The sequence below is a fragment of the Glycine soja genome, chromosome 20, assembly GCF_004193775.1.
Source record: "Glycine soja cultivar W05 chromosome 20, ASM419377v2, whole genome shotgun sequence".
Lineage (NCBI taxonomy): Eukaryota > Viridiplantae > Streptophyta > Magnoliopsida > Fabales > Fabaceae > Glycine > Glycine soja.
The window spans coordinates 25,439,467-25,456,831 of NC_041021.1; the positions used below are offsets into that span (position 1 = coordinate 25,439,467).

General features: G+C 32.1%; 2 protein-coding genes across 4 annotated transcripts; both read left to right on the forward strand.

Annotated features, from left to right (window-relative positions):
• The first annotated feature begins 4,433 nt into the window (after nucleotides 1-4,433).
• Nucleotides 4,434-5,804, forward strand: LOC114401323 (protein JAZ13). 3 transcript variants are annotated; one of them, XM_028363818.1, is made up of 3 exons: nucleotides 4,434-4,646; nucleotides 4,727-4,832; nucleotides 5,486-5,804. In XM_028363818.1, the coding sequence occupies exons 1-3, from the start codon at nucleotides 4,579-4,581 to the stop codon at nucleotides 5,684-5,686; spliced, it is 375 nt and encodes a 124-aa protein (XP_028219619.1). In that variant the 5' UTR covers nucleotides 4,434-4,578; the 3' UTR covers nucleotides 5,687-5,804. The 3 variants fall into 3 exon arrangements, with proteins under 3 accessions (XP_028219619.1, XP_028219620.1, XP_028219621.1); XM_028363819.1 differs by having other exon boundaries at nucleotides 4,742-4,832; XM_028363820.1 differs by having other exon boundaries at nucleotides 4,766-4,832.
• A 2,620-nt stretch (nucleotides 5,805-8,424) lies between these two features.
• LOC114403295 (carnosine N-methyltransferase-like) lies at nucleotides 8,425-16,892 on the forward strand. Its single transcript, XM_028366161.1, has 18 exons — nucleotides 8,425-8,725; nucleotides 9,358-9,430; nucleotides 10,459-10,502; nucleotides 11,309-11,351; nucleotides 11,440-11,658; nucleotides 11,777-11,893; nucleotides 12,627-12,704; nucleotides 13,058-13,102; nucleotides 13,197-13,276; nucleotides 13,377-13,441; nucleotides 13,521-13,587; nucleotides 13,737-13,850; nucleotides 14,402-14,475; nucleotides 15,382-15,479; nucleotides 15,607-15,666; nucleotides 15,754-15,822; nucleotides 15,908-15,961; nucleotides 16,262-16,892. The coding sequence occupies exons 1-18, from the start codon at nucleotides 8,628-8,630 to the stop codon at nucleotides 16,328-16,330; spliced, it is 1,467 nt and encodes a 488-aa protein (XP_028221962.1). The 5' UTR covers nucleotides 8,425-8,627; the 3' UTR covers nucleotides 16,331-16,892.
• The last annotated feature ends 473 nt before the right edge of the window (nucleotides 16,893-17,365 follow it).

The following is a 17,365-nucleotide window of genomic DNA, read 5'->3' on the forward strand; positions in this document are numbered from 1 at the left end:
GAACACATCAAAACAACATTAAATAGATAGTAAAGAGTTTTTACATCAAAGCTCAGCAAAAATTCCCAACAAAAGATTTAGCCTTCCATGGCAAGTTATCACTTTTCAACTACAATAGGGGTTTTTGGAAGCAAAATTCATATTACACAGTGGTGGGGATGTCTCCTCCACCTCTAGGAACCTAGAAATCACTCTAAAACCTAGAATCCTCTTGAAAGCTGAGATTTTTGGTGCTCCCTTGTCCTGTTTTCCTTTGCTACGTATCTCTATTGCATAGGCTCTCAAGCATCTAAAAAAAAGACTTTAGACTCTCCTTTTTTATGCCAACTTCAGCTTTTAAGGGCTTTCTATCCTCGAAGGCTCGCTTAGCGCCATTTTCGCGCTAAGCGCGAGTTAGTGATTTTTGGCTTAGCGAATCAGGCGCGTTGAGCGCCAGAAGAAACAAATGACTTGCTGGGCGAGCTGATGGCGTGCTGAGTGCGTGCATGCATGGCAGATTCTCCTTACTTACTAAGCGAGCTGATGTCTCGCTTAGCGGATATTGCTCACTAAGCGCATATGCCTCACTTAGCGAGACACCAGTTGCTGCAACCTTCTTATTCTTCATCTTTTCACCTGAAATTGAAGTTGAAAATACATTAATTCACAATGAAAGGGCTATCTACTGCATAAAAACTAAACTAAACATAAAAGTATGTACAAACCTACAAAAAGAACTATAAATTGGGGAAAAGACATTATTTCATAATGCTTTTCAATACAAAAGTTAGTCATAAATGACAACTAACAAGTATAAGTGCAAAGTTGAACATGCCTTGATTTGTGAGATACATGTAAACATGTGATGGTGAATTGTGACATTGTGATATGTTAAAATTGTGAACATAAAATTTGGTTGTGAATAAGTGTGTGGTTAACACTTGATGTGGCAATAATTGTGTTGTGAGCTATGAATTATACAATAACTCGACTGGTGTTTACCTTGAGAAAAGTGTTTATGTGCAGTGTTAAAGGGAAAGTGTAGGATTCCTAGTTAGGAACCCAAAGTGTTAAATTGTAGCGCAATGTGTTAAATGTGTTTGAAACACGAGTGTGAGGTCGTGGGTATTGTATAATTCATGAGCAATGTCTGCATGCAAAAATTGTTTTAGGGGTTGGACCTGAATCAGGAAGGTGAGACCCTAACTTTGGAGTCTAGGCCTTAGGAGTAAAGACACTCGATTTAAGTGCTCTTTTAAGCTTATATTGATCCCATATGGTTGGAGCATTCTTGCAAAATAGAGTGACCCTGACTGGTCACCTTATGATTTTAATTAGTGAAAGTGACCTGACATACTCATTGTGTGGTGTGTCTTGTTATGTACTTCTAAGCGTCCTAGTGTGGTTTTTCACTGACATGGTACCACATTGCATATAGGCTTGAGTCTTTGTATAATCGTTGCATAACGTTTTCTAATTGTTTACTATGAAATTAATGAGTGTTATTATGTTTTGACCCAAGTGTGTGATTCATGTGTAATGTCATTGGTGATTAAAAAATGATTTTTAAATGATAAAGTGGTGAAGTGACGTGAATTGTATTAAGTTGAGCTATGTTATAAATATGTTCATAAATTATTTTGATTAGGTTTTTGTTTATTTGTATTTTTTTAGAAATGTGATAACTCACTCTATGTGTGCTATTTGTGTTTGAATCCTGTGATGATCTCGAACCTTGTGTTCGTGGAAGCAGATGACTAGGTGAATGACTTTAAGGAACCTCATGCTAGAGGGCACTGGAACACAACACTCTGATAGGATGTGACATTGGGGCATAGGTTTCTATGTTAATTGCACAAAGTCTTGGACGACCTTGTTTTGAGCCGAGATGATTTTATTATTTATTTGGACACATTCTATTATGATGTTAGAAAAGTGAATGTCAGCCTTTTACCCTTTTGAAATGTTTTTATTTAAATGTGTTTTAAAAACTTTTAATTAATTCCGCATTCTTATTCCTTTTATTATTAGTACATATATGTGTGGAGTAGAGGGTGTCACAACCATCTTGAATGTTGGGTTGGATTTGCTTTGTCAGGCCTCCAAATTCAGTGGGTATTTGGATGAACGTTGGTAAAATTTATTTTGAATAAAACTAATTTTGCAAAATTGATTTTAGTTAAAATTAATTTTGAAGTGATGATATGATTTATGTTTAGATATTTTATTAATATAAAATCAAGTTAGAAGTAAAACTCAATATCCAATAAAAAAGTCATTCAAAGTTATTTCAACTCAGAATTAATTCTGAATTTATAATCAATTTTGAAATTTTCTCAAACATGAAATCAAACATGTAAAATTGATCTAAAATCAATTCTCTAACCTGAAATCAAGCACACATTAAATCATGTCAATTTTTTCATTCAACATAAATTTCTTTTCTTTATTTTATATTTTTCACATTGTTGAGTTTTTTTATCAGCCAATAAAAAATATATTATTATATTTCCACATTGTGGAGTAGGCACGTTTTTCCTTGAGAGGCGCCTATCCAAACATGTTTGGAGTCTAAAATATTACCCAAGAATATCAACATTCTCAAAAGAACATTAAGTTGGTGGGAGTTGAACATTAAGTTTCTCCGAATTCTTAGTTCATAATTGTACATGATGAGCTCATAATTAAAACACTTGTGGTGACATTAAATAAAATTACTCACACTCACAAAGGATCGTGAGAACACAACAAAGATTACACCTTAATAAAAATAATAACAAACACAAAAATTTAACGTAGTTCGACACGTCTTGCTTACGTCCACGGAATCGTCTCAAAAATATTTTTTATCACAAAAATGATTACAAGATTGTAACTCACCCTAAATAGTGTATCACTCTACAAACCTAAGTACCCCACTCAATGGTTACAAGAAATGATACCACTCTCACACAAAGACACTTTTCTCTCAACAAAATGATTTTGTTTCACAATCTCTCTTCTCACACACTCTCTACATGTGTTGTGTTTTTTCACTAATTCTTTTCTCTATTTATAATGAAGATTGTTACCAACTATAATAAATAAGTTCTCTTGGAAGTTGAAACAAAAAACAACTTTCAATGCATCCATTCAACTAAGGTTCATATATTAAAATGTAATCTTTCACTTTGCATTTAAATTACCTAAACCTTAGTGATAAAAATTTAATTATCAATATGCATGCACCTGTTCTTTTCACTTGAAATTCTACAATTTTCTCCCTCAAGCCAAAAGAGAAATATCCTTCAATCAATTTGAAAATGAACAAACTTTCCCTCTAATTATTTACATTAATAATTATAAGTTATGAGTGTAAAAATTGTTAAGAATTCAGAAATTAAACTCTCTTAACTAGTATCATGCATCCGAATTCCATCACGTGAAATTAGAGGAAACACAAACAAGACATAATGCACTAAGTGTGGTTACACAAAGAAAGCAAAATTTCCAATTCGGGTAATTTCCACTTCTAAAGGCCAAGCAAAGGTAGCTGCCATCAGTAATGGCAAATAAACTAGTATGCACGGGTATCATTTTGAATCCACTTCCCACGAGAAATATTCATTTTGATTGAATATAAATATCAGTATGAGTACAGATTTTATTCAAATTATTTAAGGGAATATGAATATCAAATTATATCTATATTCATACATGTTATAATACTTTTTTTTAATATTTTGTCACAACATATTATACATAATATATATATATATATATATACATATAAAATATTTTATTGTTATAATTTTTTAAAATATAAATCAATTAGCTTAATAGTTAAATAATTAAATAAAAAATTTAAAAATATACATTTAACTAAAAATATAATTGAATTCTTATTTTTTAACTTTAATTTATTTTTTATTTGTTATATTTATATATTGTTTGAATTAAAATATAATTAAAAACTTATATATAATTTATTTAAAAATATATAAGTAAATTAAAATTATAAACAAAAATGTAATGAATTAGCCACGAAATATATATGAATCTGACCCGATCAATATGAAAATGGATATTAAAATTTTAAATTTATCTTTTTTTTTACATCGTACACGTCCCTGTCCTGCTTTTTGTGAGAACAAAAATAGGAAAAATCGAACCCATCTCCGATCAGTCTCGAGTCATCCCTAATTACCATAAAAAAGAAGCCACGTGAAAATACACAATGAATTACCGTGACATTAACTAATTTGGTTTTAAATACGAAGGTACATAACCAATGAGAGCCACAACCCTATAGGCCATAAAAAAAGTTTTAAGCATATGTAACTCATTTCCCACGTGTCCATTCATTCTAAGTGTCCCTTATTAGATATTTTGTCCTCCTTGCCCTTTTCTTTTTCTTTCTCCAATCGCCTATATATATAAGACCCTTGAAATCTACGATTGTCCCATGCACTCATCAAATTTGTGTCTTTTTCTTTACTCACGTTCCACAAAATTTGTAATTTTTGCCATTGTAATTTCTTCCTATCGTTCGATCGATTCGGATCAATTACATACATAGCAAGTTAAAGGGGTGTCGTTGATTACAAAACTGGCATCATAATGAAGCGAAACTGCTACTTGGATCTTCGTTTTCGCCCTTCATCTGCTTCATCACCCCATGATTCAATGTAAGCAATTTCATTGTTTTTTTTTATTTAAATAATGCTATATGTTATGTTATATACGATCTCGGTTATATTTTTCTCAGTAAAAACAAACGCAGTTTATTTCTTGCATTTGTCGTTAGCATGAGCAAAAAAGTTGTTGCCATTCCGCAAAGTAGACGCCACATGCTTGATGTCACAGAACTTCAGGTAATGTGCATTGCGGTAAATTCTTTCTTCGAAAACTTCTTCATCCTTTTTTGAAAATAGAACTTTTTCGACAATTTCTAAATCAGGAGTTAATAGTTATTTTTTTCCTTATTTATTGCACAGAAAAGAAAAACTTCTAATCAGATGTTTACTTGCTAGCTTGACAATTAAAATCAATGTCGTCAATGAATAAGTACCCTTATATAATGTTATTTAACACAGAGTTGACATATTGATCTTAAATTTTATTATTTTACTTAAGTTATAACGATATATTTAACAAAAGAATTTGTATTTAATTTTAATTATATATAAATTTTTTTTGGATTGTCGATGGTCATGAACCGTGAGTGAGATTATAGTCTCCAATCTAGTGAGTTAGTGATATTTGTGGTCTCTAATCCAAAATCAAAAAATATAATATGTTATTTTTCTTCAGATAAATTAATATATATCAAAGGCTCTTCTCGGTAGAATAAATTAACAATACATATTATCTTTGAATAAGAATGAACAGACTGATCGTATAGCTGAACCCACAATATGGGATAAGAAAATTAAGGTTTTGTAAGTAAAAGCGAATAATATATAGTGTGATATAGTAATTTTGATTAGAAGAAATTAACGATTGAAATTATATATATTATATGCAGGCAAGAGTGATACTATGGTTGGCAAGTCAAGAAAGGGAAGGTAACACAGGACCAGCTTCGGCCACGTCGCTTTCATTGCAATCTCAAGCATTATTAATGCATGCCCCGCAAGGTTCTTCAGTAAAGAGATCCCTAAGGAATTTCCTTCAGAAGAGAAAGAAAAGGTTTCAAAAGTCACACCCCCATTGCTTCTCGCAATAGCACATCACAACTTATTCAAATCAAAAGAGTAAACATTAAATTATTTTCGCATCAATCTTTATTACAATTCATTTTACTTACACCCCTAAAAAGAATGTATTCTCGTCTTTCTCTTGTCTCTCTTTATATTTTATATATGGAGTGTAAGAAAATTGTAAATTAAAAGAGAACAAAATTTCCTTCATCAATATATATATATATATATATATATATATATATATATATCTGAGCAGTATTTTCTCTTAGTGCATTTTTTCTATTGTCTAATAATAAGTTAGGTACATTAATACATATATGATTTTTACTAATATTTTTTTACCTAACATTTTATAAAAATATTTCTATATATATAAGAATAGGATCAAATTAAATGACACCAAGGTGTCAAATTTTATCCCATCCACTTATTTTAACTTTAACTTAATCTAATGGTTTTAATTAAGAAGTCATCAAAAACTCACGCTCCAACTCCAGTCTCTGCGCTGCCAAAGCTGCCACATCCAATGTGGTTCAATTGCCTCATTTGATCGCGCCAATGGTTTTAATCAAATTAATACTTTTCATCATTCAAAAAAAAATAAATTATACTTTTCAATGTGAAAACATCATTTTGGTAAAGATTTCATTAATTTTAATGCCCAATTTCTAGTATAGCGCCAATGGAGTTCTTCTCCCATAGTCCCGTGAAGAATAAAGGAATCAATGTTTCAACAATTACAATTTCAACATCTCGATCATGAAAGTGGTGCAAGGAAATTTCTTAATATTGTGAAATCTGGAGATCTTTCTCTGCACCAACGTGCCGAAGAACAAAACTTGAACGGTGAACGATAACTTTAATATAAATTATATAAACAAATTATCTTTTAATTTTAGAGAATATTGGTGGAGGATCAAATTAAAGAACGATGCAGGCACGGTGAATTAATGCACCAATGACCTTATGAGGAAAAGAGAAAGAAAACGATTTCTTTTAGTACCTGGAACATCTCCCATCCAAAGTAATTAGAGATTCTCTTATTAGAGAAAGGAGTATCATCGGATCAAATGGGCTAACATGAATATTACATTATCAATTAGCGTTGTTATTAGATAGCAACTAAAATATTAACAGAGCAAAAGTAAAAGTTTAGAGACATAAATACTAAAAAAAATGATTAGGGGCTAAAAGTGAAATATGTAAAAAGTTTAGGAACAAAAATATAATTAGTCCTAAATTTCTTACCCCCATTAAAAAAATTGTTGGATCCACCACTAATTACTGGTCAAGGAAAAGAAAAATCAAGAAAAAAAAAAAAGATAATTCGTAACTCATCATTGAACTTGCTTCTTATGACAACTAAGGTTTCAAATTCGCTAACACATGTTCTCCAACTTGGTATTTCTCAGAGAAGTAGTTGAATCCATGAAATTAAAGACAATACCCAAAATTAAGAGTGAAAGAGGTCGAGCTCATGATGAAGTCCATATATAAGTTGATATCGGCGTAGGCTGTAGTGACCTACCTAAGGCTTACGAGTATTTAGGAAGAAGATACACACTACATTATTTCACCAGCCAAGTTCCTTGTCACAGACTCTTTCCTTTCTTGAGCAAACACATTAATCCCTTTAAGTTGCATTCTCCCTCAAATTCTTTCTTGAATCCCTAATTATATTCCATCTCAAGTAAAACAGAGATGTTTGATTGAAAGGGGTTTAACCGAAAAACAAAAAATTATAGAATATTATACTTATAAATTATAGATAGATAGATAAATATTATAGATAGACATATTAGTTAAATAAATGAATGTTAATTAATAGTTGAATGTCTTATGATCACTATGAATTTTCTCATTGGTATAAATTTTGCAACTTGTAATTAAATTAATGTAATTGAGGGTAGCCTAGGTATGACACGCACATTCTAAGTAACACCATAAGGGATGGGCACATGGCATTTTATGTATTTGCTTTTATTTTATCTTTTTAATATTATCTTATAGATTTAGATAAATTATGTATACCTCTATCTTGTTATGCGGTGTTAAATTTAAGTGTTGACCCAACATGAACCAACTCGTTTGTATATGAGTTGGATTAATTTTTTTTAAAAAAAACCACAAAACCAACTCAATCCAACATGTTCAAAATTGATTGATTGAGTAATAGGTTTGGTCAAACTCGACTTATGGACACCCCTATTGACTAATCCAAATTAAGTGATTGATTGATTTTTTTTTTATCTTAATCTTTTGATTCATAAGAAAAAAGAAATCTTAACTGATTCAAAGTTTGACTAAGAAATAAATAAATACTAATTAATAATTATTTTTGCCTATTTATTAATTTGTTTTAATATGTAAAAGAACATAATACAACACTTATTAGGGAACATAAAAAGTATTAAATAATAAATTGACATGTTAAAAAATATACTTTTTTCTTTCAAAAATTTAAAAATAACTAAGTTATAAACGAATTAAACAAGCTAGACTCAATTTTTTTTTAATTTTTTTAAATAAGATAAATCCAAACTTATAAATGAGTCAAGCTTCAACTATCCATTTTTCATTTAAGTGAAGCTTAAATTTCTACTGTTTATCTCGGCTGGGCTGGGCTCATTTACACCTCTAATTAGACCAGTACAAGTATAATCCGATGACCCGTACGGTTTTGGAGACCCGGGTTGGGTTGAGCAGTTATTTTTTTTTAGAAAAAAATTCAAAACGACGTCCAGAAAGCTTGAAACGGTGTATTTTAGTGTTTTACACTTCTGAGACTGTTGTTGTGCCTTCATATTCGTTCAACTCTCAGCAGCAACAGCGAACCCTAGACCTGAACGGCTGAACCTCGCCGTCTACGGCGGCGGAGCTGTTTGTCCGACGTCCTTAGGAGACAAGCCGTCGTCGGGTCTGAACTTGCGCTGTGGTCGAAGTGTTCATAGATTAAGAAGAGTGATGGATGAGGCAGAGGAGGAGCAGCAACGTCGTCGTTTAAAGCTTGAAGAGGCCCTTGAAATCCAATCCCTCAGACGCATCATTAGTGCTTACCTCAAGTAATTGGTCCTTCTCTTCTTTTTTTTTTTTCTTTTTCTCTTCAATTCTTTTTACTTTGAAAATCATCATTCAACAATCTAAACCCTAAATGAAGTTTTTATTTTCAATTCAGGATGCCCAGATATAAGAAAGAAAGAAGTGAAGTTTTTATTTTTTATTTCTACTTCACTGTTTTGTTTTACTCCACTTTTTATTTTATTTTATTTTCTTGTGTCGAGAGAAAATTAACATATACTTGACGCTGATCATATAAAAATATAGTTTTTTTTAATTTGTGTGGCAAAGTTATTTTATTTTATGAATTATACAGCAGCGGGAGCGATGAATCGTTGTTCAATTCTCTGGTTTGAGATGTCTGGTGGAAATAATGGGTTTATTTTTCAATTTTACTTTTAAAAGTCTAAAATTCCAATGCACATACAGCCATGAGTGTGTAAAGCTGCCAAAAGTCCAAAACATTGTTGGATTCTTTAGCTGTATTGGTTAAGATTGTTGTTTGTTGTTTGTTTGTTATATTTTAGTGTGATAATACATGATTTTTTTTTTTTGTTTCTTTCATAATTTTTTTAACAAAATGATAACCCTAGTAACACTGTAGCGTAATCTTTATTATTGGCTTGTTCTGATGCAGCTATCCTGATGCCGCAGAAGAGGATGTTAGAAGGTATGAGAGGTCTTATAGGAAGCTTCCACCTTCCCATAAGGTATTTTTGTTCTCTGCTTTTGCTTGATATTCTGCTAAGCACGATGTTGATCAGTTTCCTTTTTCTGTCACTATCTGACTTGTTATGAACTGTGGCACAAGTCTAGGGCCTCAGAATAGGACCAAGGTTTTAAATTGCTGCCATGGTTATGATCATGGTTTTGTCATTTTCCTTGATAATGCGGGAAATTGAGGACAAATGTGGCTGCAATTTTGCGGTCATGGAGAGTCCTAAAACCTTGATGTTGCGGCCGAAATTGTGGTTGCAGACTGTTTTTTTATAACCTTGAATAGGACAAAACTTAAATGCAGTTTTTTAGGTGATTTTGGTGTAGTTCTTCAATCTGAACTAGAGTTTCACCTTAGTAACCTAAGCTAATCTTTATGCAAACCTTTATCACAAATTATTAAGTGAGGTGAAACTCCACCTTTGATTGGAGAATAGTACTAAAAGCATCTAAGTTTTGTCCCATAGAATAATGATATTTCCTTGGTATGACTCTGTTTTATTTCTGGCTTGTGTCTTCCTAAGCTTAAGATAAATACTCTTTGGCCGATTCAGACCGTATGAATTGAGATTGTTGAGCTTTTGTCCGTCAGTCACTGTTAATAATGCAAAAGAGAATCAAACAACATGACGAACATTTAATGGATCTCTTTGATGGGTTGCCACTTGGTTTTGGTGCTGTCCAAATTTCAATGTGTGGTTATTGACACTGGTAATGAGATGGGTTGAAGCTTGCTTTCTTGTCATATGCTAATAGAGATAATAAGGATAGATTGATGGAATTGTGTGAATGACCAATCTAAAACTGCATATAATTTTTTCTTTGTGCAGGTTTTATTACATAAATTATCAACTCTAATCTAGCTGCTAAATTAGAGCACTAATTGGTTGTACAGTGTCTAACAGTCTAATGAACATAGTTCCCCAGTTATTTAGTTGCTGTCTTGTAATTTCTTCTAGCACTTTCTGTTTATTTTTATATTGCCATGTTTACTGAACCCTTTTTTTTTATGTGTTTGTAGGCTTTGTTATCCCACTATTCTCGAAAGTTTCAAAGATTACGCTGGTACATTATACTTGTTTTTTTTTTCTTTGCTCTATAATTTCTGGCTTTTTATAATCTTATAAAGAAAAAAAATGTTGAGTTTCTGAATTTGGATGATTTGAACTTCTTCCATCATCACTACTTTCATAGATGATTTTTGTAAACTAACAGAAAAGGCACTTTTGGAGGATTAAATAATTTTAGTTTTTAGAATCAAATTAGAAAAGAAAGTCATTTTAATCTTTTTTATGTATAGTTATAGTTATAACTCAACATTTTCTGTATATGCTTCTCTTCTCTCTTTCTAAACATTATACAATAAAAATATGATATTGTGATATTTGAATAATTTTGCCCTGGACTCTGTTTACTTGTAAAAACAAAGCATGTTCTTCTTCTAGAAGAACAGAATCTTGAGCTAAACAAATATGTTCTAACCTTTTAATGAGGCATATTTTAATAAAAATATGCATTGCTTAAACTTAGGATTCTTAATTCTTTTACCATGATAATCTTTGATATCCCTGGTATATTTTTTGGTAAACGTTAAAATCACTTACCAGTTTAAAACCTTCTTAAATAAAGAGCTCAATTGGAATGAAAAATGTTCATGTTCAGAGGAAAATTAGAATTTTAACAAGCACAATTCAAAGTGGAGGGGAAATTTTAGAAAGTTTTTTTTTCTTTTTTCTGATTGTTATGTTCTTAGTGATTTTACTTGCTATAAAATGATTAATTGTACATGAAATGAATGCATATGGATGCCATAGCATGTTCTAGCTGTTAATAATGGATATTGTGGTTTGTTGTGCTTTCCATTGGTGCAGGTGTATCTCAATGAATACACATTTCATATTCGGCATGCTTCAAGTCAGAATCAATTCTTTATGTGGCTTATTTGTTTTCTGTTTTATGGTCATATTTGATATTTGATGTTTTGATATAATGAACATTGTAGGCATTTGAACCTCCACTTGACATGAGCCAGGACGTAGATTTTAGTGAAGATCCACATCCTGAATCGACCCAAAAAGATCATTTAGTTTCTGAAGGGATTAGTGCTTGTTCATGTGAGTCAGTCCCTGTGAGAATAACATGTTCTGTATCTGATCAACATCGTTGTGTGGAAGGTGGCAATCATACTTGCATATCACAAGCACAAATGCATTCCAATGAGGTTTTTGCAGCACTGTGACTCTATGTCCTTTTTGATACAGTAGATAAGAATTATGATGTTTCATTGGTTCTATCATTGTTTTTTTCATTTAGAAATTTGACTCTGTAGATAACAACAGGAGGTGGACATTGAGAGTTGCCACCAGTCAAATACTGGGAGCCATTCTCCAAGCATGATACATCCTAAAGAAACTAGTGAATACTGTGGAAGTCCTATTGCTGATTCCAATGGCAATGTAATTCCTTTTCTGTTTTATTATTGTAAATCTTTTCATATTTTAGATTCACTATTTAAGTTGGTTGTTGTAAGTTGTGCAAATTCCTCATGATTAGTTGATGTTAATGCTATGATATTTCTTGAAAAAAAAAATCTGGATACACTTCAAAGTTCAAAGTAATTCAGTAAAGCCAAAACTTCACTTTACTGCTGGTGATGTCTTCCTGCACTTTAGCACCATGGCACACTTATTTATAAATATAATGTCTGTTTGGTTCATTAAAGCATGTCCTGATATGTTGAAACTTCTCTTTCATCCTCCTATCCTCCCTATCTCAATTATCCTTGCAAACAATCAAATTGTATTCATAGCAATTAAGTCAATGACGTCTGAGTCATTGCCCGGAGAGTGGAGACAGTAATAACTAGCTTTCAAATCTCATTTGATTCATCTGTCATTTAATCGAACTTTATGGAAAGTTGAAATATAATGTACTATTCTGGATGGACATTGAGCTGTGAAGAAACAACTCTTTACAGTATCTTTTTAATGTGTTAATTCTATGTCAATTTCAAACATCATAGCATCTTTTAGATAACTTTGTCTTTTTCTAACAGAACTAATCTTTGGTATATACTATTGATTGTGTTTTACAGTATTAGTTTTACTCTAAGTTTTTTTTTTTTTGCTGAAGTTTACTCTAAGATGCATCTATACTTATCTATAGACCTTTTTAACATCTTTATTTCAGGTACCGGTCACGTCATCACAACAACAATGGTTGGATCCATCTTTAAAATTGAATGTTCCTTTAGTTGATGTAGATAAGGTATATTTATGTTTTCAGCATCATTCTTTTCAGTTGTTAATTGTTCCAAGGTAGGATAATGGAAAGGTTTGGGTTTTTTAATGGGCAGTTAGCAAAGTTAAAGAAATAGGGCAGATGAAAGAAAATAAACTTCTACCTCACACTATGGTTTGGTTGCATCAGAGTAGGAGAGTAGCTTGCTGCAATAATTCATAAATTTGTCTTCTATCAAGAGAGAGAATTACTGCTGTTTAACTTAACCTCGTATTATGCTCTGTATTTTTTCAATTTTCTCTTAGTAAGAGAATTCTGGTGAAGTGGGGCTTTTATATGGTTTTGTTGCTTATATTTATTTTTATTGCCTTTTACCTCAGGTGCGATGTATAATAAGGAACATAGTTAGGGACTGGGCAGCTGAGGTATTGCCTGTTAATCTTATGTATTTTTAATACAAACCTTAATTTTGGTTATCTTGAAAAAAACTTTTTTGCTTTTGCAAATGTATCTTATTAGGGTAAAAACGAACGTGATCAGTGCTACAGCCCTATACTTGACGAGCTTAATATGCTATTCCCTAATCGCAGTAAAGATAGGTAGAACTTAACATCTTGATACTGGCTGAAATTTCTTACTTGGGTTGAAGATTGGTTGCACAATTTGTTTTTCACTAAAAGCATGGAATTTCTTAAACAGTCCACCTGCATGTTTAGTTCCTGGTGCTGGACTTGGTCGGCTGGCCCTGGAGATTTCATGTTTAGGTGTGTATACATTAACAAGCTTACATAGGAATTATGTTTAGTATACTTCTATTATAATTGACATATCATTATGATGCAGGATTTATCAGTCAGGGAAATGAATTTTCATACTACATGATGATATGCTCGAGCTTTATTCTTAACCAGTAAGATTAAGGGTTATCTCTTTCTTGTTTATCTTGTTAATGCTACAGCAATTACTTATTTGTTTGAAGTCACAGTGATGATTGCTGTTCTGATTTTTTGGTCTTTTCTCTTTTTGTTCTCAATCGATTGGCTTGATGGAACATTTAAGTTCCCAAACGGCTGGCGAGTGGACAATTTATCCTTGGATTCACAGCAATTGCAATTCATTATCAGACAGTGATCAACTTCGTCCTGTTTCAATACCAGATATGCATCCAGCCAGGTATATACATTGATTTTTTTAATAAAGGAAAAATTATTAGTATAAAAAAAGGGTTGCAAAAAGGAACCGTAATAATTGTTAGATATAAAATGATTCATGTGTCTTCATCTATCAACTTAAGCTTTTGGGTAGATGGTTCATGATATAGTATCAAAACCTCTGATCAAGTGGTCTAGTGTTTGATCCTTGCAGTTCCATTTCTTTAATAAAACCTTGAATTTCTACACAAGGTAGGTGGGCTTGTGCATTATCTACTCTTCAAGCCTGAAAGGCTCATACATGAGGGGCTGTGTTAGAGATGTAATATAAAATCATTTATGCTTATTCACCTAGCATCTTAAGCTTTTGGTGTAATTAATTATAATGACACAAAAATTGCTGTTAGGTAAAGTATTTATCTTGTTCTATTAGGCTCAAAAAGTAAGACCTGTTCAAACATGTTATCAAATACAGTGAATGGAGAACAATAGGAGCTTGTTGAAATACTAAAGTATCAGTAGATCTTATGGTATGATATATCTTATAATCATAATATTCTTGGACTGGAGCAGTGCAGGAATTACTGAAGGTTTTTCCATGTGTGGAGGTGACTTTGTTGAAGTTTACAGTGATTCAAGCCAAGTTGGTAGGAGAAATTATCTACAGCTATATATATATATATATATATATCAGCGATCTTATGTCTGCCGCTCTTAAAGAGTAAACTTAATATATCATGAGTGTTCTGGTTCTATTCATTATGTATCTGCTTTATGCTTAGTTGATTCATCTTGTTAAATTAAGCAACACATACAATACAAACTATGGAATATGCAATGCTGCGTTGCTACAGTGATTAGAAAATGAGCTGCTTCAAATTCTTGAACTTGTATAGGGTCTGAGTTGATGAAATTGAATGCTATATTTTGAATTTTCAATCTATATATAATTGTAATATTTTATGTATGTATGTATGTATATATGTAGGTAGGTAGGTATGTATGTACGTATGTATGCATGCATGACTTTTTAGTGTATGCAGCCTGTGTTAACCTCTAGTGCTTTGAACTTACATGTTGATTCAAAACTTAATAATTTTGTCATCTAAAATAGTTCAAATTTGAACCCTGACATTTAGGATTTGAACAGAGGATGACTGCTGCATAGTTCTCTAGTCAATTGTTATTTGTTAGTAAGTTTTTAAATGCAACAGACTTGGGGAGCATGCACATGGATCACCCTTATGGTGTCTGGAGATACTATTAAAAAGTTAATTGATCTTGCACAAACTGAGCTTGACATTATAATTCCACCTTCAGCCTTTCTTAAATAGTAGACCTTTGTATACTTTATGTTGATTTCCTGAAATGATATTGAATTTTATTTAGGGACTATAATAAGTAATGATTCTCATCATTTTAATGGCATTTTGTTGAATTTATTTAGGGACTATACGTTTAAATAATCTATATCTAATTATCTATACTAAATCTGATATATAACACACTATCTCGTATAATAATCTCTAATGAGACTTAAAATGGCCATGCAGGTGCATGGGATGCAGTTGTAACTTGTTTCTTTATCGATACAGCTCATAATATTGTTGAGTACATTGAAATAATTTCAAAAATTTTGAAAGAAGGGGGAGTAAGTTCTTGAATCCAAACCTTCAAATAGATACCATGTATCTACTGTTGTGGTCTGTAACATTTGCTTGTTGCCATTTCCATTTAACTTTTGTAGTTCATAGTGGGTGACATTGATATTGTGACAGGTTTGGATAAATTTGGGACCTCTACTTTATCACTTTGCAGATATGTATGGACAGGATGATGTATGACTCCTTTTCTTTTCACATACTATATCACATCACTTGTTTGGTGGGTACTATCTTACTCTGGAGTCTGGACTTTGTCTGTAGGAAATGTCCATTGAATTGAGTTTGGAAGATGTTAAGAGGGTCGCATTACATTATGGATTTGAATTAGAGGTAATCTCTTCATTTTTTGAATAATGCCCTGTTTTAATTATGCAAGTGACTAATCATATTTGCATTATCTGGTCATGGGTTGCAGAAAGAAAGGACTATTGAGACAACTTACACCGCAAATTCTAGATCAATGATGCAAGTAAGCTTCTAACTGTGCACAAGTGCTCATCTACCTCCACCCGGTTTTTTCCTTTGTTTCGACATTTATCTACAGTCTAGTTGTTCTTAAATCTCTAGCATATTTGTGTTATAAGTTTATAGCCGGTTGTTTCAATTCAGAAATTCCAAACTGCTTTATACAAATATAGCTACTGAATTATATTGGTTATTTACCGTACTAATGCTTTATATGTTAATGTGATTCATAGCAAATCATTAAAACTGAATCTACTGAAAGCTTTTGTTCAATTTGCTAAAAGGTTTGTTATCCTCTTTGCAGAATCGTTACTTTTCTGCATTTTGGACAATGAGAAAAAAATCTGCTGCAGTGCAGCAGCAAGTGCCCTGAGAATGAGGTTCAATTAAGTGCCCTGAGAATGTGGTTCAATTATTGTGATATAAAGTACAAACTAGCTCTCTTTTACTTGGTCATGCCTTGTACTTTTTCCTTGTTGGAGTGGGGAACTTTCCTGAATTCATGAAATCCTGACAATTTTTCCATCATTGGGAAGTTAATTTGCTTTTGGTTAACAATTGTATATCATGAATGTTTTTGATAATCATATGCTTGGTCAATAGTATATGCATTCTTGGATACTGTACGAGAAAACTTGAGTGTGGATTGAAGGTTGAACAGTCCCTTGCAGTTGACACAAGCAGGAGTACTATTACGTCAAAAGATGCACTTGTGATTTTTATTCTTTTGTAGTTTTCTTTGAATTTTGAAAACAGAAGGTTTTCATATTAGAAGTTCACTTGGCAAGGTTAGAAGCAAAGTTTGATATTTGTGGAAGAAGCCAGGAAGCTGTTACAATAGAATTTGTGACAAGTGACCAACTTTCACCCAGTGTTTGAATAAAGAATTTTAAAATGCCATGTAATTCTAAAATTCAAAATAAATTTTGCTGTGATTTCCTTCTCTTGCTTTCTCTCGCAGTTCACATTGCAACATCAATCTCATGACGAAACTTGTGTCCTTGCAAATCTTCAATAATAGTTTTGAAGTTATCTTCCATTAAAGCAAGTTCATTCACAGTTGCTTCAAGTCACTGACCGACCGAGGAATTGAGATGGTTGAAAACCTTGCAGAAATCAGTGATGATGGTGGATGGGAGGGATGCTTGTAGAATGGGGATACAATGATGAATCCCTCCTCCCCCATATGCGAACTTGCCTTTTAGCTACCACTGTTACTATTTTTGTCGTGTCAGTCACCCATCAAGTCATTGAAAAATGGAAGGAGATGATGTTGCAGATGAAGATGAAGATGAAACGTATTTTCTAAGATGAACATAGTGAGTGAGGAATTTTTAAAATTCCACTTGTTTTTGTGGAATTTTAATGAATGATTAAAATCCTAGAGAACTGTTCAAATACCCTCAAA